The sequence below is a fragment of the Emydura macquarii genome, unplaced genomic scaffold (assembly GCF_026122565.2).
Source record: "Emydura macquarii macquarii isolate MOO-44397 ecotype Brisbane River unplaced genomic scaffold, CSIRO-AGI_Emac_v2 contig_1551, whole genome shotgun sequence".
Classification (NCBI taxonomy): domain Eukaryota; kingdom Metazoa; phylum Chordata; order Testudines; family Chelidae; genus Emydura; species Emydura macquarii.
Window position 1 is genome coordinate 23071903 of NW_027131688.1, and position 27414 is coordinate 23099316.

Consider the following 27414-nt stretch of genomic DNA (forward strand, 5'->3'; position numbering starts at 1 on the left):
TCATAAAAGGTTAAAATCTTGTATCACATGGGCAATACATTTCTTTACGCTGAATTGTTTTTGTGGCACTCTCTCAAATGATCCTACAATTTCTTGGACAGAGGTAATTTATTTTGCATTTGCCCCTTAAACATAGATGAATTGAAAAACCCTCTGACCACTGTTATCAAAAGGAAAAAGGCAGGGCTGAAACATTTCCAAAACAGGATCCACAGCCAAACCCTCCCCCACCTTCCAAGATGCTGCCAGGGACCAAGGTTTCTGACAGAAGATCCACCTCCCTTCCTCTGGAGCTGCCGACACAGAGCCACACTCCTTTCTTGGGTATCACTTTGGTATCTAAGCACCCACCACATGTGGGGAGAACACACTCACACAAAAACCCTAAGAAAGGGGTTTTCCTCTTAGCCTCCTCCCCTCACGTCAGGCAGGGGATCCACCCACACCCAGTCCCTCTATTGCAAAGGGCTCGGCTACTCCTCAGTGCGGACTGAGGCACAGCAGGGCTGGCCCCCTGAGCTCACTGGACTGAGGGAAGTTGTAAGTGGCTCCCTGAGGTACAGGCATCCACCCCTCGCCAGGCAGAGCCCGTAACCCACCTACTACCCTAGCGCTCAGCCTCCCTTCCAGCGAGGGAGCTGGGGCAGACGAAACGGTGCTAAGGCCGCCATTTCTTCCCCTCCGCCCCCCTCATATAACGGTCACGGGCCGGAGTACACGCGACATCCGGGGCTGTGGCCCATGTTCAGCATTAAAATGCAGCCCAATGGGGCCCCGGGTGTGCGGCGGCGAGAAGAGAGGGGAGGGAACGGCACCGCCAGGCAGGGAGGGAAAGGGGGCACTGGTGAGGCGGCTGCGAGGGAGTCAGCGCGGGCAGGAGGAGAGGAAGCGGAGAGCCGAGAAAGGAGAGAGCCGATAGCGGGGAAGGGGAGAGGTAGCCGGGGAGAAAGAGAAACGAGAGGGGTGGAGATGGAGCCAATGGGGGGCGAGGAGAGGAGGCTGGGTTCGCCCCGCACCGTGTGCCCGCCCGCACACCCCGCCTCCCCCTGCTGCAGAAACTACGCCATTGCGGCCTAGTCCTGGAGCCAGCAGCGCGCTGCCTCCCTCCCGCTCCCTCTCCCCCCGCCGCCATCTTGGCGACCGCCGCCATCTTTCCTTCCCCCCGCCGGAGCCGGGCAGGAGCAGGAGCAGCAGCAGCGCAGACCCCGCCATCTTTTCGGGGGAGCCGCCATACTTGCCCTGGCGATGAACATGGCGGCGCCCATCACACACATCAAAACATGGCCTCCCTTCAAAACAAAACCGGCCGGGTTGAACTGGGGAGCCTCCGGCGGGGCCTGGGGCCCGGGGAGGGAGGGGCCCGGCGCGCACTTACCCGAGGCCCACATGGTGACCGAGAACTCCCCCTCCAGGGTCTTGATCTGCACCTGCTTCTGCTCCCATTTCCTCCCGCCGCCGCCCTCGGCCCCGCCGCCGCCTCCTCCGCTCAGGTAACTCTTCTTGCTGCTCTTCTTCCCGCTACCGCCCTTCTTGACGCGGCCTCCGGCCGAGGACGAGCCGCCGCCCCCACCGCTCTTGCTGCCGGCGGCGGCCACGGTGACCAGGGTCTGCTCGATATACTCGTCCTCCCCGGCGGGGGCCGGCACCGGGATGAGTATTTGGTCCTCGAAGCCGTCGTCGGCCCGCAGCCCATCCGAGTCGTCTCCCCCCACCACCTCCTCGCGGGTCTGCACCAGGATCACCTCCTGGTGGTGGTGCAGGTGAAGCTGCCCCCCGCCGCCGCCGGCCGCGCCGCCGCCTGCCCCGCTGGGGTCCCCGTCCGAGACGAGCGGCTGCAGCGCTATCATGGGCTGGTGGTGGTGGTGGTAGTGATGGGATGGGTGGTGCGGGCCGCACTCCTCGCAGCACTCATCCTCGTCCTCCTCGTCCTCGTCCTCCTCGCCGCCTACCACGGTGGTCTCGATAGTCTCCACCGGGATGGTCTCCACCTCGATCTCATGCAGCTCCACGATCTCGGCCGGCATCTCCGAGCCGTCCGTGGCGATGTACAGGGTGTCTCCCGAGGCCATGGCGAGGCGACGGAGGAGGCGAGCGGCGGGGGGGAGGGTCCGGTCCGCTCCCCTCGGCGGGCAGACGACAGGACTCGGGCTCCTCTCGCTTCCCTTCCTTCTCCTCCTCCCCCTTCCACACAAACACCAGGCAGCTCCTCGCAGCCAGCGAGAGAGGGAGGCAGCCAGCCGCCAAATCCCGGCTACGCTCCCTCGCGAGACTTCCGCTGCTACCGCCGAGACGGACCCTATCCCCAGGAGGTAGCTGCCGCCGGGACTCACCCCCTCACGCTGAGCAGCCTATCACACCGCGCCTGGCAGCGGGGACACGCCCCTTAAACCCAGACAGCCTACTGGAGAGCGTCTGGCATCGAGGCTCCGCCTTTTACCGTAAACAGCCTATCGCCGGCCGCTGGGCAGCAGGGCTCGCCCCCTAGTGCCTCCCAGCCTATCCCTGCTTGGTGCGGATCCCCGCCCCCTTCCTGGTCGGCCTATCCCGTGCGGAAGGAAAAGGAAACCCAACACTGCACGCGACGACTGACAGCGAGTAGGGAGGACGCCGCTGTCACTTCGGATTCTTTCACCCCCTAAGGAGAGGAGAGGATCTGCGAGGAGCGTGATCCCGCTTCCCTTCGTGACGGGCCGTTCCGGAGCTGTGAGCGCGACCCCGGGCTGTGCCGGGATGAGTCGCCCCCGTGGGCCTGCTGCGGGGCGCTCGCTCCGTGCTCCCCGCTGCGTCCCCCTGCTGCCTGCAGGGCCGAGGGGGAAGCCCGGCCGCAGCGGCGGGAGGAGCCGACTGTGATTCCAGCCTGTTCTTCTAAAGATCCCGAGAGCTCGCACCTCCCTTTCACACGCTCCTGCCCTCAGGAAACCTGGCTCTGCACTGCGGTTGTAGATGTTTTCCTTTATTATGCATAAGGCTGGATCGAGTAGCGCTATCCACGGCGAGCCCAATGCTGAATGTCTGACGCTTTCTGCCTTAAACGTTTTCTAAGGAATGTGCATCTGATTTATAGTGAAGAAAAAGTACTTACAGTGATACAGTTTTAGTGTAACGAGTTCCTATGTTACAGAGAAATGCTGTTTTGAAACGTATGAATCCCCCTGCCCAATACAACATTGAAGTGTTAAGAGGAAGACATGCAACTTAGCAGGAGGTGATTGCTGTGGGATCTGTGCAACAAGTAAGACCCGAGGGGGAAACTTATGAACCTACAGTACTTTACAAGCTCCGTTAATTATTTTTACCCAGTCACTGCCATGCAGCTGGGTGCTGAAAGAGAAATCCAGTACTTGTTTTGGATCAAAAGTGAAGAACTTTTAGCAAACTAAAGAAGAGACTGCTACTAGGTAGTTGTGTTCCATTTAAAAGAAAATATATAGGCTGTATCTGCTAAATTATTATCCCCCTTCCTCATGTCTCACTGTCAGCAATGGTGCTGACCAGACAATCTGCTCAGAGCAGATCCAGGCAACAGCGATTAAGAACACCAGTAGACAGTGACCTGACTACACTCCTGTCTTTGCTATTAGTTACCTAATTGAACAGTGATAGAAACAGTGGAATGTTTTGTTGTTGTTTGTTTGTTTTTTAAGTCTCAGGTTGGTAAAACAGCAATGATCTATAGCTGCACTGAAACTCATCTTCTCAAGTAGGATGGTTTGGGAAAATCCTGTAATCTTATCACAGATTAAAGTGTTCATTTAAATTTGGTTCAAAGTTTCCAGTTTGCAAGAATGAGTTCCTTTTAAACATAAAAGCCTATAGAAATGACTCAACAATTTATTCAAAAATTCCAGTATAAAATGGTTTGTTTCCAGTACTGAAAACATTAAAACGAAACTGACTAAACAAAGGGAAACTGATTTAATTTTTATTGTCTACCAGTAAAGCGACAGCAAGTGGATTTCAAAACATTTCATGTAATATTCTGTTATTTGTAACAGGTAAAAAAAATTTCCCCCTGCATGATTATGTTGGTTGTTTTCTTGTAATCTTTTCTGTTGCCCTAGGCCAATTGTAAAAATAGTGACGCTCCCTCCATTCTGCTCCACCTACAGGCAAATAGCAACCTGTGTAGGCTGCCTAGTGTACTTGTGCCAATTTCAGCACATATGCAAAACTTCAAACCTGAAACACAGAGTTCAAGTGATCAAAGAGCCTTAATGAATCCAGATGAAGTCATATCAAAACAAGATGAAAAATCAGCTGTAGCTTTTCAATGTAATATTAAAAAGGTTAAAAAAATATAGTAAATGTAGGCTGCAACCAACAAATGTCCTATTTCCTAATCACTTTCTAATTTTCCCCTCTGAGCCTTTCTCCTTTGTGTAACCTGACCTGCAAGCCCTTGATTTTGATAGGACTGCCACACAAGGAAGACTTATAGGAGTGGGCCTTTAGGTCCCAGTCCTGCAGTGGGATCTAACAGTGCAGAGTCTTGTAACTACATGAAGTCCCGATGAAGCACTTCCTGAAGAAGATCCCTGTGCAGGATCAGGGCCTTAGTGTATATAGTCTTTGTAGTCTGAAAAGCACTACAAATCCCTAAGGGGCATTTTGGATATGAAGGTCTATTTGAATTTTACAACTGCATTGCTGATTGCATGCACAAGGGGGGGCGAGGAGACGTTGTTTCTGGCAAACGCATACATTGCACAGTGTTTTTGAACAAGCTCTCTCATTCACCCATAAACTAAAATTATGCAGTTAAAAATACTGCTTGCCAATGGGAATGCTTCATCTTGCTCTTGTGCAACAATATTGTTGCACATCTCCTGAATTTGTAGATATAAACCAACACAACCTGTATAGTTAAGTGAAATGAACAATAACTTGGTTGGCTGAAGTGTAGAATTTAATATGACAGTACACTGCCGTTTGCTAGTTGTGTAATATTAGTATGTAGAGTGAACACCAATTGTACAGTATAATTACCTGCTGCTAAAGGTCCATAATTAATAAAGTCAGGTGGGGGAGAGAGATGGACATGCTAAATACGGCATTTTCCCATCTCTTAGCTTGGGCTTATGCCAGATGGATTTGACCCCAGATAGTGACTCCAGGTCTCAACTGTTATTTTAAGAACTTCTTTGTTTTAGCTTTCTTTCTTCTGAAACCACGACCCCTCCAGTCATTGAACTCAACAGCCCTGGAAAACTGACACATTACTAAAAATCATTGGGTTCCTGCTCTAATCATTTCAGTGTCTTTGATTTCCATCCCACTCCCCCCCACCTGCAAAATGCTGTGGAACTTTCCAATTGCAGCATTCCATCTCTTTTTCTGTTCCAGGGATTTCAACCCAAGCACAGTTTATGTAGTGTGAATAGCTACGGCGGAAAAGAATATCACTTCAAATGCTCCGCATTCATGGGGGGCATTTCTTACCAGTATCTTCGCAAACGTGTAAGCATGTGGGCATTTAAACATAAAACAAAACAAATAAGACTGTTGTTGTTTTCCCTGTTGTAATAACTTGAAGATGCTTCTTATTTGCAACGTAATAGCTATCTCCTGGGCTGAATAAATGCAGAGGTCAAAGTGTTTACAGAAAGGCATGACCTCTTCTCATGTTAAGGTTTAGTATCATCCAGTTTAAGACTTGATATAAGTGCTACAGATCCCCACTGGTAAAGAACAGTCTCTTCTGAGATTGGACTGTAATCCTGTCATTGGCCCAGAACTGATTATTGCTTATCCTGAGCTTCAGTCCTGTGTAACTTTGTAGGAAAACTCTACATTTAGGGACTGGCTGGGACTCAGAAGATCTGAATTCCATCCCAGCTCTGCCACTGCCCTGCTGAGTGACTTTGAAAAAGTCACTTTCCCTCTGTCTGTGCCTCAGATTCTGTATCTGTAAAATGGGGATGTGATACTTACCTTCTTTAAGATTCACTGATGGAAAGTGCTATATAAGAAGAGATGGGTATTATTGTTAAATAAACTCAGGTTGGAGGTATTATCAGCCCTGGAAAAGTTTTAACAAGTAAACAAGCATTCCATTTATAACTAAAACATAATATTCACATTTTACATGACACAAGAAAACAACAAATGGGCAAATGTGTTGTCCGACTGCTGCTGAAAGCTAGTTTGATTTAAAATAAATTAGCCGAGTTCAGGCCCTAACCTTTCATCACACTATCATCTCTACCTTTCTTCCTAATTCCTTTATTTTCTTCTTTGACAGCCTCACTCCTTCCCTACCAAGAAAATTTTCAAGTTTCTTGATGCTCAAATAACGTTTTGATTTTCAATATTTCATGTGTTGGTGGTGTCATATAATTAAATTTCCATTTTTCATGCACCTCTGACCAAACCTGCTATCTGACCACTAACTAGGGATGTAAAAATTCAATTAATGAGCAATCAGTTTAAACATTTTAAATATAGAATGTTTAAACAGTTAAAGCTCTGAGCTCCTTCCACTGTGAAGTTCAGTTGTGGGGAAGGGAGACTACACAGAATCTTGTGGTTGGCTCTTGGAGGAGAGACCAAAGGTCATGCAGCTCAGCAAACACTTAGGCTGATTTACTGCTATGACCTACTACCTTTGTAAGCTTAAATAATGACACACATTGCATTCCAGCTTTATAAATACTTTTTGTTGTTTAAAAGTTAAAAGGAAAATAGTTAAAAATAGTTAAAGATGCATACAAAATTCTTGCATTACATTCCAGCTTTATAAATAGTTTTAATGGTTTAAAAGTGAAAATGAAATGGTTAAGAATGGGGACATTAAAGAGTTAATGTGTTGATGACTGGTGGAGTTATTGACTGGTGATTTGTGTTAATGACAGTTGCTCAGTGAATGGAGAAGTAACTCAGTTAATGACTGAGCCCAGCAGCTCCTCTCCATGCAGTACAGAATCTGGAGCTGCTGCAGCTCCAGGACGAGCCAGCCCAGCGCCCCTCCTCCCACCAGCACACACTGGCTGAACAGCTCCCTCAGCTGGGGCCTTCCCCCGCCCTCTCCTTTAAACGTTTGATTAATTTGCTAAACGGTGAGACTGGTGCTCCCCCTCTAAACGTTTATCCTGTTACATCCCTCACTGTAATCCTGGCATTGACCCAAACTAATCATTGTCTATCCTGACCTTCAGCTATCTTGTGTAACTTTGTGGGAAAACTCTACAGAGAGGAGCAGCAGGAGGAAGGTGGCTTGGTTTGTTTAAAAGCAGGAATGTTTGTTTTTGTGTCTGTTTTTTAAATGGCGGCTTTATGAAAGATGCATCCCGGTTTGGAATATCAGTCTTGACAGATGGGTTAGTGCTAGAGATGTAACAGGATGTAGAGCAAGTTAATCAAACGTTTAAATGAGAGGGGGGGGGGAAGGCTTATCTCCCAGCTGAGGGGGCTGCTCAGTCTGCAGCTGTCATCCCCACCAGTCTCAGCTGCCCAGCTGCCACTGCTCCAGATTCTGTGCTGCATGGAGAGGAGTTGCTGAGCTCAGTCATTAAGGGAGTTACTCCTCCATTCACTGAGCAACTCAGTCATTAACACAAATCACCAGTCAATAACACCACCAGTTATCAGCCATTAACTCTTTAACTCCCCCATTCTTAACCATTTACTTTCACTTTTAAACAATTAAAATTATTTATAAAGCTGGGATGTAATGCAATCTTTTTATGCATCTTTAATCATTTTAAACCATTTTCCTTTTAACTTTTAAACAATAAAAGGTATTTATAAAGCTGGAATGCAATGTGTGTCATTATTTAAGATTACAAAGGTAGCAGGTCATAGCAGTAAATCAGCAAACATTTAACTGGCTGATCATTGTTCTGCCCTCCAAGAGCCAACCACACATGATTTTGCTTAGCTTCCCTTCCCCCCCAACTGAACTTCACAGTGGCAGGAGCTCAGAGCCTTTAAGTGTTTAAAGGTTCTAAAACGTTTAAACTAATTGCTCATTTAACTGAATGTTTACATCCCTAATTACAGTCCAATCTCTCATGAATTTTCAAGGTTAGAAGAGATGGCTCTTTATCAGTGGAGATCTGTAGCACTTATATCTAGCCTTAAAGTGGATGATACTAAACCTTAACATTACAATATTCTTATATGTAGAAAAGCTGTTTTTGATCACATTAAAGTTTCCAAAAGGTATTAGTAATAATTTCTTTCCCTGTCTGAGCAGTTGATTCATGATCCTACAGCAGCTTTGATTTACTGGCAGAGGGATATGGACAAATTATGATTTCAATGGAAGTTAGGAACCTAGATATCTGTGATCCAGGCCTTATTGGCTCTGGGCCTGATCCATAGCTCATTAAAGTCAGTGGAAAGACTCCCATTGACTTCAATGGGCTTTGGATCAGGCCCTTTGCTACTTGCAAGTAATCCCATTACCCCAGACTCATAGCAATACAACATTTATTCCACTCATGCATTTGCTATAAGCTTATCCTGCTCACACTGAAGTCTGCCCTACAGCTGCTATTGACTGTAATGTGAGTGGGCCCTATCTTGTAAGAGAGAAATGGATTATCATGTGATCTATAGGCAGAGGAAAGGAAGCAAAACAACCAGCATGCGAAGCATACAATTTTATTTTAAATGCTTTTTCACTCAGTAGTTTTAACAGCTCCATTTCCTGTGCTTGTTGGGGTTTTTTTGTTTATTTATTTTTGTTTTGTTTCCCCCTGCCCCATCTCTTATGTACATTTTGGAATGTTTTTGATTTTACTTTTGTTGAAGACAGTTGAAAATTCTGAGCATGGGAGCCAATTAGAGTAGAGAGATTTGCATATTCATGGTATGGTTTTTGAAAGAACCATGCAATGGTTAAGCCAATCAGACACTTAATTGCATACCAGTGAAACATACAGTTATGTATCACACACATCCTTGCACTTTGGATAGCTGTGACAATTCCATTCAGTATAAAAAAGTAATCCTATCATTGTGCTTCTGTTTTGTGCAAGCAACAAGATTCCTGTGTAAGTAGATAATATCCAGTAGTTGTCATTATCACAGTAATTAACTTATTAATGTGTTAAACTCAACAAAATCTAAAACAAATTTTTAAATTTTACTGTCTTAACTCCCAGCTGTTTACCTACACAAACTTACTGTTATCCCATCTTCTGATGGGCTGAGAGTTTCCCTTTATAACAATAGCAGGGTACACTCTTGCAAATCCTAGCGCTCTAGAGTATTTTTATGTACATGAATATTCTCATTAGTCCTATTGTGGTCACTCACCTGGATAAAGTTACTCATGTGCATAAGAGTTTGTAGGATCAGGGCCAAAAATCCACTCACAGTATTTTGAGATCCTTGAATGAAAGGTTCTGTGAAAGAGTAAAGTATTAAAGCTCTGCTTTTCTGTGTGCATTGCCCTGCACTCCGTAGTTTTGCCAGGGATGGAAGTATCTTGTACTCTAGTCAGTTCCCCAGATTCTTAAGAATATTGGTTCCACCCCTTGATTGGTACATGGCTCTCTCCCTCCCATATGGAAGGAGGCACGCATGTCTTTGGTAGTATTTCCCGTGATACCATGGGGGATCATCTCAGTTTCAGAAATCTGACCTGGGGGGGAGGTAGTAAGTTGGGGACAGCATTGAAAGCATATATCTTGCCTTCCCTGTCTATCAGCTTTACGGAATTCCTCATGGAAAGGTGTGAAGGGACATGCCCTCCCTCTGGTGGAGAGGAGATTAACATGCTGTTCAAGGCCTGTTCAGCCTAATAAGGTACACCTGCAAGGCTTGTTCTGCCTGGAGGGGAAGGAATTTTTAAAGGGAAGCCTGCCACAACAAGGGGTGGTGAACAGGATGAGGGTGGCTCTACCTTAGATATAACAGAAAACAGAGATGGATCAGCCAAGAAGCAGACCATTGCAGGCTGCACCATTCCCAAAGCTGCACAGGCTAACTATAAAGTAGTATGCCCCCAAGAGGAGAGGCTAAAGGTAGGCCCCATTAAGGGGCAATGAACTCTGACCAACCAAGCTCATAGAGCTGAATCCAGAATGACTGCTTGATAGATATATAGATAGATAGATAGGAGAGAGAATCTTTCTTTTGCCTGGTTTGACTTAGAGAACATCTTATGCTACAAATTAGGGGGAAAGACAACATAAATGATGGACAGATGGGTCTAGAGGGGGGGCTTGAGGGAGTCCCTTCCCCCTCCCCCCCAAATGGTGGGGAACATGGGCATTACTACACCTGATACAAAAAGGGTTAAAAGAAAAGCCTTAGAGGGGCTAGAGCTCGGCTGGAACCAGAGCAGTGGTATAAGTCGTTAGTGGAGATGCAGAAGCAGCAAGCTGCCTAACGACTGCAGTTCCGACAGCAATTGCCGCAGCAGTGGGCTACCCAGCAGCAAGTTCAGATTACATAACAGCAGCAGCTGAGGAACTGATGACCCAGCAGCAGGAGTTTCAAAAGGAGATGATGCAGTAAGTAGTGCCAGCCCTCTGCCCCCAGGGAATCCCAGCAGGTCATGCTTTCACTGAGGGGGTTCCTCTGCCTGTACTAGTGAAGCTAATCAAGATGGGGCCAGTCAATGACCCTGAAGCCTTTTCAGTTACATTTGAGAGGGTGGCACTAGCTGTCCAGTGGCTCTCAGAACACTAGGCTTTGGTTCCAACCCCATACTTGATGGGTCCAGCACAGGCTATAGTAATCTGGGCTTGGAGCAGGCAAAAGATTACAAGCAAGTGAAGTCCACCATTTTGGACTATATGGATATTCGTGAAGAGATCCACCGTCAGTGGTTTAGAGCTGAGAAATCCCCAAGAAGGCAAAACCCCGAATGGTAACACAACAGTTAAGAGAACACTGTTGGAAGTGGCTCCACCCATAGGAACAATCAGGGGCCTAAGTAGCCGAGGTCATTATGATGGAACAACTTATATAGAGATTACCTGTGAAAGGCAGGGAGTGGATATTATGGCATCGCTGGCGATGTTATCAGATGCAGTTAGGCTAATGGAGGATTTTGTATAAATCAAAGGATCACTAGAGGCAGAATCACCCAAGACATCAGCAGGGTGAGGATGAAATGGTGAGGGAACTGGGAGGGTGAACCAGAATCGGTAACAATCTCTCTGAGGGGTCTGAGCCAGAAGGGGACCTCCCAGATGGCCAGACCACCCCTCAGGCCAGGGGCAGTTTAAGAGGCGGCTGGGTGTGAATACAAGGCTGCCAGTGGGATTGTCAGGTGCCTCAAACACCTGGAGCAGGACTCACACACCAGGGTTTGGCCATCACCCTGCCATCACCCTGCACCTCCTCCCCACCTAGGAAAGAGGCCAACAACACCAGCCCATTAAGATACTATTCCTATAGACAGACAAGGCACATAAAGAGGGAGTATCCTCTCATGGAATGTGAATATGCCCACTACTGGATAGCAGAAACCCAGGCACAGAAAAAGATTCCACCTAAATTGATGGTACCAGTGATAGTCCAAGGGAAGATGGTTCTAGCATTCTTGGCTGCAGCCACACGATGGTCCAGGCCTCCATGGTGGGAGCTGATGTCACTCCCAAGAGCATGATCCACCTGCAGTGTATCCATGGCACAATCAAAATGTACCCCATCCAACATTTACAACTGACCATGGAATCCCATACTGCAGTGATAATGGTGAAGCCCTAGGAGAAAAATTGGCTTGCCCCATAATCATAGGCCAGTATTGGCCTTTTTTTCTGGCAGGTCATTAATACACAAGCCCCAGTAGCAAGGAGAATCGGGTCACTTGTTACAACCAGTTCTCCAGAGCTTGGGAAGCCTTGGGGAAGCAGACAACCTCAAGGAAGGAACATCCTGAGGAACATGGCCACTGACCCCCATAGGGAAAGAAAAGGTAAACAGTTGGGACCTGGAAGTCCTCTTTTGGAGGGTGGGAGTTTTGTGCAAGAACAGAGGGATGACTCTATGGTGAGCCATGCATATGAAGAACTGGCCTCCATAAATGAAGAAGTAACAGAGCTTCAGCATGGTGAGCAGTACCCACACTTTCCACTCAAGAAAGAGCGCTTGTACCAAATTGAAAGAAATCAGCAACTCACGATGGTGAGGGCCCAGCTGCTGGTGCAACACAGCTACTGCTGGACTGTGTTTTGTTGGCACCTCACGAGAAAGAGGACATTGTCTCGGGTATTAGCCTGATTCTTTTGGCCAGGTGTATCATGAGGTGAGAGAAAACTGTTGTTCTTGCCCAGAGTGTCAACTAGCCAGCAGCAAAAGGATCCTCAAGACACCTTTGGTCCCTCTGCCCTTGATTGAGTCACCCTTTGAGAGGATTGGAGTGGACGTGTTTGGATCCTTACAAAAAACTGCATCATGGCATCAGTCATACTAATGATCATCAACTACACAACGAGGTACCCAGATGCTGTTCTTCTTCACTCCATAAAAGCCATGGTGATTGCTCCAGAGCTCTTGAAGCTCTTCTCATATGTGGAGTTTCCCTGCAAAATATTAATAGATCAAGGGACTAACTTCACTCCTAGATGATGTGTGAATTATGCTTCCTTCTGAATGTCAAGTCCCTGAAAATGTTGGTGTACCACCTGCAGACCAATGGCCTAGTAGAGCACTTTAATAAGACACTGAAGGGAATGTTGAGGTGCTTTGTCAGTGACAGTCCAAAGCAGTGGGACTGGCTACTTTCACTGCTCTTGTTTGCCATAAGGGAACTCCTGCAAGCCTCTACAGGGCTGTCTTTGTTTGAGTTGCTCTATGATCACCAACCGTAGGGAATCCTGGACTCACTACGAGAAGACTGAGAGGAACAAGACATGTGGACTTTAAGTGCAACCCAATATGTCTTACAGTTAAGGGAACAACTCAGAAACATAAGGGTTTTCACCAGAGAAAATTTGAGAGAGGCCCAACACACACAGGAATAAAATTATAATAGAGGGGCATGACTGTGGACCTTTCACCCAGATGACCATCTCTTTCTACTACTACTACTACTACTCTCAGCCGAGGCTACATTAGTGGCACAATGGTAGGGTTGGTTTGAAATTGTCAGGTAGATATGGCCCATGGACTATGATATAAAACTAACTGGGAATAGAAAAGAAACCAAGGTCTATCATATGAATCTTCTCAAACCTTGCATGACACGGGAGGCCCTGCTGAGAACTCCCTCTCTGACAGAACTTGAATTAGAGCCCCATAGACCTAGTGGCCAAGAACCAGCACTAGTACCAGGGGTGAGGGGCTCTCTCCTGTGCAAAGGAAGCAGCTGGTTCCACAAACTGAGGACCTTGCAAATGTATTCTCCACCCACCCAGGGAGAACGCAGTTGATCCAACATTACCTAGAGCCCACCCCAGGCCAGCTAGTCAGGGAGAACCTCAGACTGTTGCCACAAAGGATGAGGGATACAGTCTGAAAGTGTGATCAATGCTGGAGACGGGGGGAGCGGAGTAAATGTAGAATCCTAAAGCGAGTGGAGGAGCCCCATAGTTCTTGTTTCCAATCCAGACGTTCGGTTTTGCATTGACTTCAGGAAGATTTGTCATCTTGAAATTCGATGTCTACCCAATGCCCAGGGTAGATGGGTTATTGGAGTGGTTGGGACCAGCAAAACACCTGAGCACTACTGACCTAACAAAAGATTATTGGCAGATCCCCTTCCCTTCTTCCTCACGAGAGAGAACTGCTTTCTCCTCCTTTTTGGACACTTCCAATTTAAGACCATGCCTTTTGGCCTCCACGGAGCTGCTGCAATCTTCTGATGGCTTGTGAACAGGATCCTCAACCCCACCATCAATTTACTGCAGCCTACATAGATAACATCATCATCTACAGTCCTACCTGGGAAGACCACCTGCAGCACTTAAAGGCAGTGTTAAAAGCCCTTCAGGATGCAGGATTTTTGGCCAACCCTGAAAAATGTAGGTTAGCTGTAGAGGAACTAACCTACTGGACATTAGGAAAATCTTCCTAACTGTCAGGATAGTTAAGCATTGGAATAAATTGCCTAAAGAGGTTGTGGAATCTCCGTCATTGGATATTTTTAAGAGCAGGTTGTACAGTCACCTGTCAGGGATGGTCTAGATAATTCTGGGTCCTGCTTTGAGTGCAGGAGATTGGACTAAAAAGACTCCTTGAGGTCCCTTCCAGTCCTATGATTCTATGATTCTATTTGGGTACCACATAGGAGGTGGCCTTATGAAACCAGTGATAAAAAAGGTACAGATCCTCACAGCATGCCCCATTCTCCAGATGAAGAGGCAAGTGAAGTATTTTCTCTTTCTGGCAGGATATTACTAGAGATTTATCCCTTGTTTCACCTCAATTGTGGCTCTCCCTTATGGACTTCATAAAAGGGAACAACCCTAAGAGGACCCAACTGGATGAGAAATGTGAGGAACCTTTTAGTGAACTGAAAACACAACTATGGCAGGCTCTCCTGTTCTTCAGCCCTGATTTTTGCCAGGAGTTCATACTACACACAGATGCCTCAGACTCAGTGCCGTACCTTCATGAGCCTTTGAAGGGGTGACGCACCCAGTCCTATACCTCTGTAGGAAGCCATTCCCTAGAGAAAAGGCATACTCAATTATTGAAAAGGAGGCATTAGCAATTAAACGGGCCGTGGGCTCCCTCAGATATTACCTGTGGGGTAGCCTCTTCTCCCTGGTCACAGATCACACCCCCCCCCTACACTGGATCCACACCATGAAAGACCCATGTATTATGTGATGGTAACCTTGTGCTAAAACCCATGTATTATGTGATGGTAACCTTGTGCTACAACCCTATAGTTTCAGAGTACAACATAGGGTGGGAAATGCCAATTTCTTTTCACGGGAGATCGGGTATGGAGACAAGCTGCCCCAAAACGGCCTTTCCATCTTTAGGGGTGGAGTATGTAAAGGGACACACCTTTCTTTTGCCAGTTTGTTTGACTCAAAGAACACCTCATCTGCTATGAACAGGGGGGAAAGACCGTATAAACGATGGACAGAGCAAGGTCTGGAGGGTGTCAAAGGAGCCTCTGCTCTCCACAAAAGGTAACACCTTTTTCTGTTACCTTTTTTGCAGCCCTCTCTCTTCAGTGAAGATCCCCACCCCTACTCCTTTAAGGAGGTTCTGAGGAAACAGCAACAGATGATAAGCAGCATAAAGGGCTCCCAGAACCAGTACAGGGAGTGGATGCCCCCGGCTTCCTGCACGTCCCCTGTTTGAGAGTTTCAAGAGGGGACCCCAACAGAACAGTTCTGGAGGAAAACTCACAGGGGAAGACAAATATTTTTGCCATGCTCCTCACAATTCCTGTGGGTTTTCTCAAAGGAAAGGGTGATTGGGCTCATAGTTTCCTCCATATCACCCTCAACACAAGTCAAGACAAATAATATGGATGTATGTAGTTGACTTGCTAGTTGGAGATGCACAGGGTGGTGGGTAGAAGAGAGGAATCAACTTGTTGACACTTAAGGGACCTTGTCCTATGTTCTCTCACCAGTGGTTCTGGGGTTTCTGCTCAAACTATCAAATAAAAGGAGGAACTGGGGGGAAAGGAAAAAGTAGGGTGAGGAAGGAAGAGAGGGAAACAAAAAAAAAAGAACACTTTCTATGCATGTTTTTGTGAAAAATCTGAAGCCTGCAGAAAGCTATTTTTAAAATGTTAATGAACATTCTTTATAATTTTTGACCAGCTCTAATAAACACATCAAATTTAGAAATGATTTTTCTAAAATAATTCACCACCTTCCTTAAAATCTGCTAAACTAAATCCTATTCCTAGTCCTGGTTTGTAGGAGCCCATTTCTAAACACTATTAATCATTTCCTGTTTCTTCATTCCTCTTCCCTGGTGCTGCTAAATTCTTTCAGGGCAACAGTTTCAGATATGCTTGTGCGCACCTTGCAGGCAACAGCAAAACTAAATCCCTTTTGTCAAGTCTCTTCTCCCCACCTTTCCTCTTGCATGTAACTGGCTGGGCTACCTGCCTTTCTTTAGCAGCAGTGAAACAGCAGCCTTAAAGTAGGACAAATTTCAGGATTCCAAGGGATGTCAGATGGACTTTCCATCTGTCACCTCAAAGGGCTGAATGGCAGGCAGCCACTCTACCCAATCATAATTTGGAGAAGCCAGGTCAAATCTTCCCATGAACCCACAAAAACAAAATAAATTCTAAATTGATAGTGAAACTATCCTTAATCCAGGTCACGTAGATAGAGTCCCTAAACATATACTCTATACATCTAAGCAAGGTAGCTTAAGAACTGAATTGTTAGCATGAGCTCTGGATTTCCTTAGTGCTGTCAGATCAGATCCTTAATACTATTCAAATGAGATCTTTCATGTTTTAATCTGAACAGTCCACAATTTAGGCTTCAATCCACATGCACAGAGCTCATTGCACGATCTGAGCCTTATTCCATTGCAACGGGATTCCCATCCTTCCAACTTCTGTCCTTTTTTGTTTTTTAACAAACTGATTCTCAACCTGGGAGCTGCAACCACTCTCACTTTGGGGGGAGTTCCCAAAACTTCTCTCTTGTAACATGGGGTCATGACATGGAGGAAAAAAATTACCTGTCTTAATTAAAAATATAACTAAAAGAAAAAATAAGAGATTGAAATACATGAAAACTACTAGAAGAAACCACGTCGCCTCCGAGTTACTTTGTAAGAGACAGCTATTCTATACTTCTACTGCAAACACTAGACACTTTTTTAAAACTAGATAGCATGTCTGGGAAATCAAGGTTTCATCATGTACCATCTTGATCATCTGACTTACTTGTTTGTACATACAGTAGAATTAAATATTATAACTGATCCTGTGTTAGGGCCTTTTTAAGAGCCAAAGACTTGTCTGCACACTTATGAACACTGCTAGATGGAATGGAAATGATCATTTCATATTATTTGTTGTGCCCAGATAAATCCATATGCAGATAAATTAAAAAGTGTTCTAATTTAGGTACGCCAAATATAATAATTGAGACAACCTAATATTTTGTACAAAACTAGTCACTATCTTTAATATCTTGTTTTTAATTTACTATTTGATAGCACAAGCAATAATAAGCACTCGTGATTCCTATTAATCACAGATGCTCAGCACCTCTCAGGATCAGCTACTACAGCCCAAAGTTAAATACATGCATAAGTCTTTGCAGGATCTGGACCTGGAAGAGCACTTAGGATCCAGTCCTGAGAGATATTCAGTACTTTTCTGGATCAGGCACCAAGCAGCTGGTGCTCAGCAACTTGCAGTTTTGGACTCTTAACACCACATTTCTCCTTTCCTGTTTTCCTCTGGTGGTCTGTTAGTTGGCAGCATTTGGAATCAGAGCCCCTGTAACTGCACCACGCCAGTCTTGTGCGTCGTCGTCTCTCACACAAAATACATACTAGCTCTCTCACATGTAAGACAAATATATGCCTCATGCCTCAGTACTAGTAGTAATGGCTCCTAATCCCAATTACATCCAACCAGAACTAGATAATTACTCTCTTGAAGTAAGGGATAGTAGTTGCTCAGAGTGCTCCCAGCTTGGGCCGTTGGCCATCTGCATCCCTGTAGTAAAAGGGCTAATTTAAACACTTTGGTTTCTTCTTGACACAGTTGCACTCAGGGGCCACAATTTAATCTTGAGGGTCGTAAGTGTCTCCACCCCAGTCCACAAGTTGGACACCCTGGCTTTACAGGCTGTTGTAAGCTTTATAGCTGGCTGCCACTGCGAGACTCCTGCTTGGGTTGGAGCTGTTCTCATCTGACCTTGATTCACTGCAGCATATGATATGTTTTTGCTGGGTGACTTTCATTTTCAGCACTGCTGTGCTAGTTGTGCCACCTGTTCCAAAGTTTGCTCAGACGTTCACTCTAACTTCCCCAAAAGTTCCTTGTTAAAAATCCCCACTACTAGACAACCTCTTATGTGTTCTCCTTACTGATGCCAATGTCACAATGCTCTGCAAGTTCTTATAAAGGCTTCCAAACTCACTAGAAATCACTCACTAGAAGAAAAATATATTTTAAAGAAAAGACAGATCAGACAAAAATGAAAATCATTACACATCTTCCATCCATTAAAAAACAGAACCAGGAGCTGTTTTTCTTTCTCACTAGTCCTACTAGTGGATTATTCTTTTCTTTTTTCCTTTTTCTTTCTTCAACTTACTTTCACTTCTCTGATACTCTTCCTCTCTCACATACTTCAAGCAGCTTAGCTATCTTTCTCCTCCCCATTCTTCTTTCTGTGCTACTTTTGTCACTGCAGGTTTTTTTGGTTTTCTCAAATCCACTGCTTTGGAACTTTCTGACTTTCTCTTATTAAAGGTGTATCACCCAGAACATTCTGCCCAATATTTGAATAGCTGTGGTGGAAAAGAATATCACTTCCATTATAATCCAACACCTATCTATTATATATTAAGGTTGGTGTTTTCGTTTACCATTTGTGAATTGCTTATAAATGAGATCAAACATCAGACACATTTACACACTAGAGGAAAATCAAGTCCCTGGTTGATGAGACAGGACTGTTCTCTTGGCTCACACTCTTAACAGCTATTAGAGGCTCACATCAGCTGTTGAATAAATTCTGCTGACTCAGTGTAGCAGATGTTACCTCTACCTGGGAATGATTTTCTATCTGGGAATGTAAACTCAGGGTGGAAGTTTAGGCTGGGATATACATTGAATTACTGTTAAAGCTAAACCACAGGAAGGGTGTTAGTCAGGTCACGTCCCTCTATGGACTCTGCCTTCATCTCTGCATCAAATAAGATTTTTGTCTTTATCATTAAGGTCCTTCACAACGTAGCCCCACCATACCCAGCTGATTTAGTACCATATCATGACACCAACCGCCACCAGCATTCCCAACCTTTGCTGCCTACCTGTCAAATTCTCCATTAAATATCTTTGTACTTTCTCACATGCCAACTCCATAGAAGGATTAGAAAGTGTTAAAGTGGCAAGGTAGACCAATTAACTGCCCAGGCTGCCCTTGGAGGAGTAGCCAGGGAGCTGATCAAAAGAGGCTCAACTGGGCAGGGATAGGATAGCTTGGGGCTATAAAGCTCAGGAGCTGAGAGCAGATAAGACTGTGGAGGCAATGGTAGTCACTCCCTGGAAAGAGGAAGATGGTTTACAGCTGGTACTCCCAGAGACTCTAGGGAATCAGGAATAGTAGGAGGCAATCCAGGGAAGGAGCTGAGAGGGTAGAGGCTAGAACTGCTGAGCTGAGGGTCCCTGGATGGGAACCTGGAGCAGAAGGTGGGCCTGGGTTCCCCTACTGGCCACTGGGGAAGTGGCATCATCAGGGAAGCACAAAAGAAGGACTACCTGAGACTGTTTGTGTAGAAAGACTCTGGGTAACCCAGAAGGGGGAAATGTAGATGCTAACCTGACTGAAGGGCCGAGTCATGAAGAGGATGCTGCCATTCCTGGAGTGAGGTGGGTCTGCAGGGTGAGAGGATAATGGGAGAGGCACCACCTGAAGAGGACACACCAAGTGGCAGAACTAATCCCTAGGAAGACCAGATGTCGTGAGTGGACCCCATGCCCCACCTTTTAAATGGGGGGAAATCCCTGCTATAATCTGTATAACTGCTATTTTATTCTTCGACTCTCTCCTTAAGATTCACCTCTCCCATGATGACGAACAAATACTACCTACAGAATATGGCTAGGCAGGTGATGAAAGTGACTGTCACCTTTTCCCTGCCTTCCTTTTCCATCTCTTATTCTAATTACCCCATTCCTGCTGTTCCTTATGCTACTTCAAGCCCAATTAAAAAAAATCAAACAAAAGAAACAAAACAGGTAACAAAGCTGCACCAATTCTTCACCATATTAATTTGCTTATATGTTACATCCTCCTCCCTCTACCTGTCGCATTCATGTCTAATAGGCTGTAAGGTCCTCCAGAGCAGGGATTTGCTTTTATCTTTGCTTGTGCTGTACACAGAACAATAGGGCCCTGATCTTTGTAGCCACCTCACATTGCAAACTTACTTCTAATTTATTGTCCATTATCACCCCTAAGTCATTATAATTATGTACGACTGTTCTAGCAACAACACTCCTAATAAGTTATGACACTTCTCTTGTTTCCATCCTTGCATATAGTTTTATATACACACATAGGGTGTCTACTTTCCTTACTCACATAAGTAGTCCCACTTAAATCAATGGGCTTAATACTCTTCCCAGTAGTTAATCCTGATTTAGACTGAATTAAGAGATGGGAGGAGAACTGGGCACCAGAGGACTAGTGTGAGCAAAAGGAGCAGCATTTAACCCCCTATATTTCATGTGTGAAATTACATTTAAGCAAAAGTGTTGTTTATTGGATTATGAATCTGCAAGGCAAATACATTAGCTCATTCATGATTTTCCCCCTCTTTCTGATGAATTAAGAATTGGAATTGTGCTTTCCTAATTCACCAAACTTCATTTTTCTACTTGGTGTTCAAAATACATCGGTCCATGAGATCGATGTGTTGAAGTCTAAAAGATCCAAATCACAGTGAATGCAGGAGGCCTAAAACACTGAAAAATAATGCATATCAGCTGGAGAGTCAACACAGGGGTATTTCAAAACTACCTGCACTAGGAAGGCAGTGGAGATAGGTTGGGGTTGTGGCCTAAATGGGAACAGGGAATGTTAATATTTATTTATATGTTATCTTGTTGCTTTAGAAGCAAAGGATACTTGTCTGAGGTTTATTAATAAATCAAAGTAAATGGGATCAAAGTAAAACTGTCTCTGAAATCCCAGAATGGCAGAACTGCTCCATGATTGCATTCCTTATTCATAGCTCAGTGCTCATAGTACAGAACAGCAAATCTGTCTCACATGACTGAGAAAATAACCACAAATACTAACATTGAACAAAATAAAATGCTTTGCAGAACCATCATTTTCCAAAAGGTTGTAATTGTTTTGGAAGTGGTGGAGAAAGAGAACAAGATTATAATATTGGAGCAATATTTATGTAAAATAAATGTCCATTCCCAATTCAGTAAAGATGGCCTTCCTGCATATACTTTATTCTGTACTATATATCATACCACAATGTTAATTGCTATAGTTAATTGCTGTAAGACTGCATTAGATAAGGCTCTCAATAAAGGTCAGGCCAATACATTCTAAAATATTTTAAACAATTGATTGCTAAAAGATCTAAAACTTTTAGAGGGTGAAGTCAAGCAATTTCTATTGTAAACAGGAATTCTTTGGGCAACAGAATTGTCTGTTTGAATGTTCATCTATCCACTACAATCATGACTTAATAAAGGCATAGAAAAGAAAGGCAGCTAATTAGTCAATCCAAAAAGAAGTTAAGATTACTCTTAAAAATTGATTGACTCTGAAAACTGTCCTTTGGTGTAGGTTTTACTTTAAGGATTCCACCAATATAATAAATTTATCCAGGCATAGTTACCATGGTGATGAGCACAATAATAAGGTGCTAAAATCAGTCTCTTAGCCAAATTCTGCTGAATGAGAAAAGGTTAAGAACAAAAATTTATTCCTTTTTGGGTACATCATTGCATAAGAACCATCATTTTGGTATTCACCAAAATTGAATTGGAGTTGAATTGGTACCTCCAGAGCTAAAGCAGAAGCCTCTGCAGCTTGAACTAAAGAACTTGCTCTCCTAGTTGCCTCTTTTAGCAAAAACATATCCTCTGTGAACTGAACAGAGAGGGAGTTACAATCACTGCCCTTTACCCAAAATCCAAGCACTGCTGTTTTACAGACATATTTCTCTAATTCTGTGTCTAGATTCCCTGGTGATAGAGTGCATTAGAAATAGACTGATAGATGGAATTTCTTCAAAAGATCTTCAAAATTAATGTCAAGGAAGAGTTATTCTAGTTGGAGGTGCCAAGAAATGCTAATTCAGATCTAGAAGACTAGAGGTTACCAAATAGTATCTATAGAAAATTCATTTATGATTAATCTAACTGACCACTAGATGTCAGAATTTCATTGAGAGTAGTTCACATAGCAAACAAAAAAATCCACTACTGGCCATTTATCTTGATATCAATTCTTCAGAACATCCTACTGAGTTCAGTGCAGAGTTTCACATGCAGATCAGTGGTAAGATACAGCTTAAAGAAGCTAGTTTAAGTGTAAGAGAGAAGTGGACGTACAGCAGTTATCTAATTAGAATGAGCAAATTACCTTATCATTTAACTGATAAAAATCAATTTACATCATGATTTTCGCCTGTGTCACTGGACTGGGAGTCAGGAGCCTGAGATCAATTTCCAGTTCTGTCAAGGAGTTGCTGTGTAACGTCAGGCAAGTCATTCCCCTCTCCATGCCTCAATTTCCCCACCTTTAAAATGGGTTTAAAGATACAAAGACAGGTAGGTAAAGTGCTTAGCGGTCTATGAAATGACAAGTATATAAAAGCCAAGTATTAATAAAGGCAAAATAGCCTGATCAGGATAAATATCTGAAATAATGATTTTCCAGAACCTTTTAGTTATACATCATATTCACAAAGGTGCATCTTACTTTGTAATTTGTATGCATAAAAGGAAACGACTATGCTAAACACTTGTTTTGAATGTGGTGTTTCAACCATCACAAACCCTGTGTAACAGTTTCTAATTAAATGAATACAATGATCTTAATTATATTAACATCAGTTAATCAAAATAGCTGTGCTAATGAAACTTCAATTCAAGATCCAGTCATAAGAGAGAACCATGAATGCAGATGTGAGTGGATAACTCAGTGGATTCTTAATGGGACACAGAGTCCTTTGTTTGTATGTTACAGGACCAGGGGCATGCACAGGAATAAAAATCTGGCTGGTTTTGGAGGGGCACTTTCTGTTCCCTCCCACCATGGCCAGAGGAACTGGCTCCCCCCCTCCATATGGCCAGAGGAGCTGTCATCTCCTCCCATGGCGCCGGGACTGGTGGAGCTGTCATCTCCTCTTGGGGCCAGAGGAGTTTTGTGCCCCTGTCAATTGGAGGGGCATGTGCCCCTGATTTCCCCTCCTTGTGCATGCCGCTGTACGTTATCAATTCTAGATCACAGGTCAGTAAGGTTGTTCTATGGCATATGTGAAATTAGTTGATGATCACAGAGCAGAATGATGTCAATGTCTCAGTAATCACCAATTTAATGGGCTGTAACATTTTTTGCCTTGTGGACAGTGTCAGCAAAGAGGCCAAGGACTGAAAGAGCCTGGTAATTACATATTTCTCTCACTTCCAGGCATGATCCTTTAAGGTGAAAATTAAAGCACAGTGGTTGGGCAGTCTGGAGACTTTATACAACACTATTGCTTCAGGAAGCTGTTCTGTACATAAATACGACTTCGTTCCCCATGACTGTCTAATAGACTAGCACTTTCCTGTAAACCAACTTACATGCCATGGGGTGAATATACCCTCCTGCACTCATGACTAAAATTATCTTTATTGTGGTTTATTTACCACGGGGTAGATCCCTCCATATGAGAGGCACGTACAGAGTAGAATTTTATCCTATATATATATATATATATATAAAGTCAGGATTCCATCAGGACCAAAGGGATCTGGATAGATTGAAATATGGACAGAAACATGAAATGAAATTCATCTTGGAAAAATGCAAGCTAATGCATCGGGGCAAATAGGATCCAAAACCTACATAGGGAGAAAATTGGGAGACTGTGGTTGAAAGATAACCTGAGGTGAGAGTGGACAGCAAGTTAAACAAGAATTTGCAATAGCTCATATCAGGAAAAAAAGTAATAATAATGAAGTCAGTATAATTTCTGGACTGCATGTGAAGAGGCATCAAATCCTGGATCACCAAAGCAATAGTCTTCCTCTATATAACTCTGGAATAACTACCTGGAATACTGAATTCACTACTGGGGACCTTACTACTGGAAAGAAAAACTGGATGAAATTCAGAGAAGAGTGACTCAGATAGGAGGAGGAGACTGGTGGAATTGATTTATGAAGAAAGATTAAGATGGAGAAATATGCAGTCAACTAAGAGGACAAAAGGGTGGGGATTTAATAAGCTGCAGCTATTTCAAAAGTGTAAACAAGGATAGAGTATGTTATTTAGGATGGTATGGGGGTATAACTAGGACTAATGGGATGGGCAGAGATGGGACCTTGGGATCCAGCAAAACCAGTGGCCAAGATCTTCTGATTTTTGGGACTCTGTAAATGTCAATCTAGTCTGTTTATGGGACCACAGTGCTCTGCAGGTGTCAGAATATCCATATCAATAGAGGCAGAGGAGGCTCTGTGGGTAACCTAAGGGTGTGATGGACAGTGGAAGAAAGTTCATGGCATTTATCAAGACCATCCCATTCTTCCTAAAGTATTCCTAAAAGGAGTGATTAGTGGGTATAGATGTTTCTCATTAATGCCTCCTGGCATTCGGATCTTAGGGGCAGGCATTAACATTTCCAATTTAAGGCTGGCACCTGTATAATCATGGAGATCAGCAAGCTCTCTAGGGGTAAGAAAAACAGGGTTACTTACCAGTAACTGTTATTCTTTGAGATGTGTTGCTCATGTCCATTCCACTATAGGTGTGTGCACGCTAGCGTGTGCGGTTCCCGGAACTTTTTTCCCCTTAGCAGACCCCATAGGGCCGGCACTGGTGCCCCCTGGAGTTCCGCGCCCATGCCGTAGCACATGAGGCACTGCCGGCCCCACGCCCCCTCAGTCCCTTCCCTTCTTTCTGCCAACTCCAACAGTGGGGACGGGGGGTGGGTGTGGAATGGATATGAGCAACACATCTTGAAGAACAACAGTTACTGGTAAGTAACCTTGTTTTCTACTTCGAGTGATTGCTCATATCCATTCCAATATAGGTGATTAAATAGCCATACCTCGGAGGTGGGTAGGAGTTACCGATGAGCTGCCCTCAGCACGGCTCTGCCGAATCCCACGTCCTCTCTCGCCTGCTGAACGATGGCGTAGTGGGACATGAAGGTGTGGACTGACAACCAGGCGGCAGCTTTGCAGATGTCCTGCAGGGGCACTCTTTCCAGAAGGGCCGCAGAGGAAGCCTTAGTTCTGGTTGAATGCGCTGTGATGACACCTGGGAGCAGCACAGTCGCCTATTCATAGTGGCACTTGATGCAGGATGTGATTCACGCGGAGATGTGCTGGGTGGAGACTGGTGATCCTTTCATCCGGTCCCCCCCTGTGGCGAGGAGCTGCGCCGATTTCTGGAATGACCGTGTCTTCGATGTAGCAGGCCAGGGCTCGTCTTGCGTCTAGCGAATGCCATCTCCGCTCCTCCTCCAAACCGTGCGGTTTGGGAAAAAAAACAGGGAGAGATTTATCGTGGTTACCACAAAATTGGGAAAACATCCCAGGCGGGGAGGCTGGGTGCGGCCTCCACTGCACCTTATCCTTATAGAATAGTGTATAAGGGGGCTCTGAGGTCAAGGCCCTAATTTCAGAGATCCCCCAATCTGAGGTAATGGCCGTCCGGAAGGCTACCCTCCAGGAAGCGTGGCAGAGAGCATGAAGCCATGGGTTCCAAGGGGGAGGGCCCTATGAATCTCGAGAGGACCAGGCTGATATCCCAGGGAGGCACCGGGTTGCGGACCTGGGGATACCACCTCTCCACCCCCTTGATTACCCCGACCGACACGGGATGGGAGAATGATGATGGAAGGCTAAAATAGCTGCCAAGTTGCCCGTCAACTAGGCCAGCACCAGACCCCAGAGTACTCCAGGGTTGCCTGCAGAGGCAAGAGGCTGGCAGAATGCCCCAGGACTCTGCCCAAGAGGTAAACCATGTCCACTTAGCCTGATACATGACCTGTGTAGAAGGGTCCCTGCTGTCCAGCAGGACTTGTTGGACCTGCACCGAGCAGGCTCCCTTTACCTCCATCAGCCACAGAGCCTTCAGGCTGTGAGCTGCAGGGAGTCCAGGTCCGGGTGCAACAGGCGACCGTGGTCTTGGGAGAGACGGTCGTGCCGCCTCAGGAGTCCCATGGGCAGGGTGAACAAGAGGTGCATGCTGAGCCAGCGCTGGCTCGGTCAGGCCTTAGCAGTGAATATGACATCCGCCCTGTCTCTGTTTATGTTCAGTAGGACCTTGGGTAGGAGTGGAATGGGTGGGAACACATACCTGAGAGTCCCCGTCCCGTTACTGAGGGACATATCCGAAACTGAGCCAGTCTCATGCCCCGGCGCAAGTCGAGCCTTAGCACTGCGCATTCCAAACCAACACGAATAGATCCCGTTGGGGGACACCCCACTATCGGAGGATTGCAGTCACTACCTCTGGGTGCAGCGACCAGTCGTGGCGGGGTAGAAATGACCTGTTGAGGCAATCCGCCTTGTCGCTGCTCACCCCCATGAGGTGAGAGGCTGTCCAGCGGAGTCGTGCCTCACAGCAAAGCCCCATGGACGGGTAGCTTCCTCACAGAGAGCCAAGGAGCATGCCCCTCCCTGCCTCTTCATGTAAAAAGGCTGCGGTGTTGTCTGGCAGCGCCTGCACCACTCTGCCTGTCAGGAATCGGAGGAACAGCCTGCACGCTAGGCGAATGGCTCTCAGCTCCTCCACGGTGACTGCAAGCACTTTTCCTCCACCGACCAGAGCCCTCAAGCACTCAGGTTGGCACCGATGTGGGCTCCGATCCCACATGGGAGCCGTCGGAGATTAAGGTGACCGACAGGACCGGTTCCGTGAAGGGAACACCCTTCCCTACTGCCCTGGGGAATCTCCACCAGTCTAGGGAGGCTAGGGCGGGTGGGGAAGTGGACCATCCAATTCAGTGGGTGTCTGCTCAGCACATATACCGAGGCCAACCATGCCTGAAGCGGCCTGTGCCTCAGGCGAGCTAGCCTCACTATGTACATGCAGGCCGCCATGTGGCCTAACAGCAGCAGGCAGTGCCTGGCTGTTGTCGTGGGCATCGGTGCATCTGGGAGATGATAGAGACCATCACTTCAAAACATGGCTGAGGCAGGAAGGTTCTGGCCTGGGGAGTGTCCAAGGTGGCCCCACTGAACTCTATGTGTTTCACTGGGGTCAGTGGACTTCTGTTTGTTTATGAGTAGTCCCATCCTGCTGCACGTGGAGCAGTGTGAGTCACGCTCTCCTGCACTTGGAACCTGGACCTACCCCCTATCAGCCAATCATCCAGGTAGGGGAAGATTTGCACACCCTTTCGCACACCATTACCGCCACGCATGTGGTGAACACCCTTGGAGCCGAAGATATGCCAAGGGGCAGGCTGTAAATTGGTAATGGGAGCCAGCCACTGTTGGCTCCGGAGGATGGACCCATGAAAGTATGTGGCCTTGTAGGACGAGGGCGGCATACTAGTCTCCTGGATCCAGGCAGGGATTATGGAGGCTAGGGAGACCCTGCAAAACCTGAGTCTTTGATATATTTGTTCAGACAACGCAGGTCT

At 45.7% G+C, this 27414-nt stretch overlaps 1 protein-coding gene and 1 long non-coding RNA gene across 3 annotated transcripts in view; both read right to left on the reverse strand.

Annotated features, from left to right (window-relative positions):
* YY1 (YY1 transcription factor) overlaps positions 1-2343 on the reverse strand; it is a 36027-nt gene extending 33684 nt beyond the window's left edge. The window contains exon 1 of one of the 2 annotated variants that reach the window (XR_010921172.1): positions 1376-2204. Coding sequence is in view for 1 of the 2 variants with exons in the window: in XM_067555053.1 (XP_067411154.1) it covers positions 1376-2069 (694 nt within the window). In the remaining variant the exon portion in view is untranslated. Of the gene's footprint in view, positions 1-1375 lie in introns of both variants that reach the window. The other variant, XM_067555053.1, reaches the window with a different exon arrangement.
* A 575-nt stretch (positions 2344-2918) lies between these two features.
* Positions 2919-9651, reverse strand: LOC137157651 (uncharacterized). The gene is made up of 3 exons (XR_010921173.1): positions 9590-9651; positions 9262-9350; positions 2919-3053 (listed from the first exon to the last, which is right to left on the reverse strand). It is a non-coding gene; the product is annotated as an uncharacterized lncRNA (long non-coding RNA).
* Positions 9652-27414: the final 17763 nt, after the last annotated feature.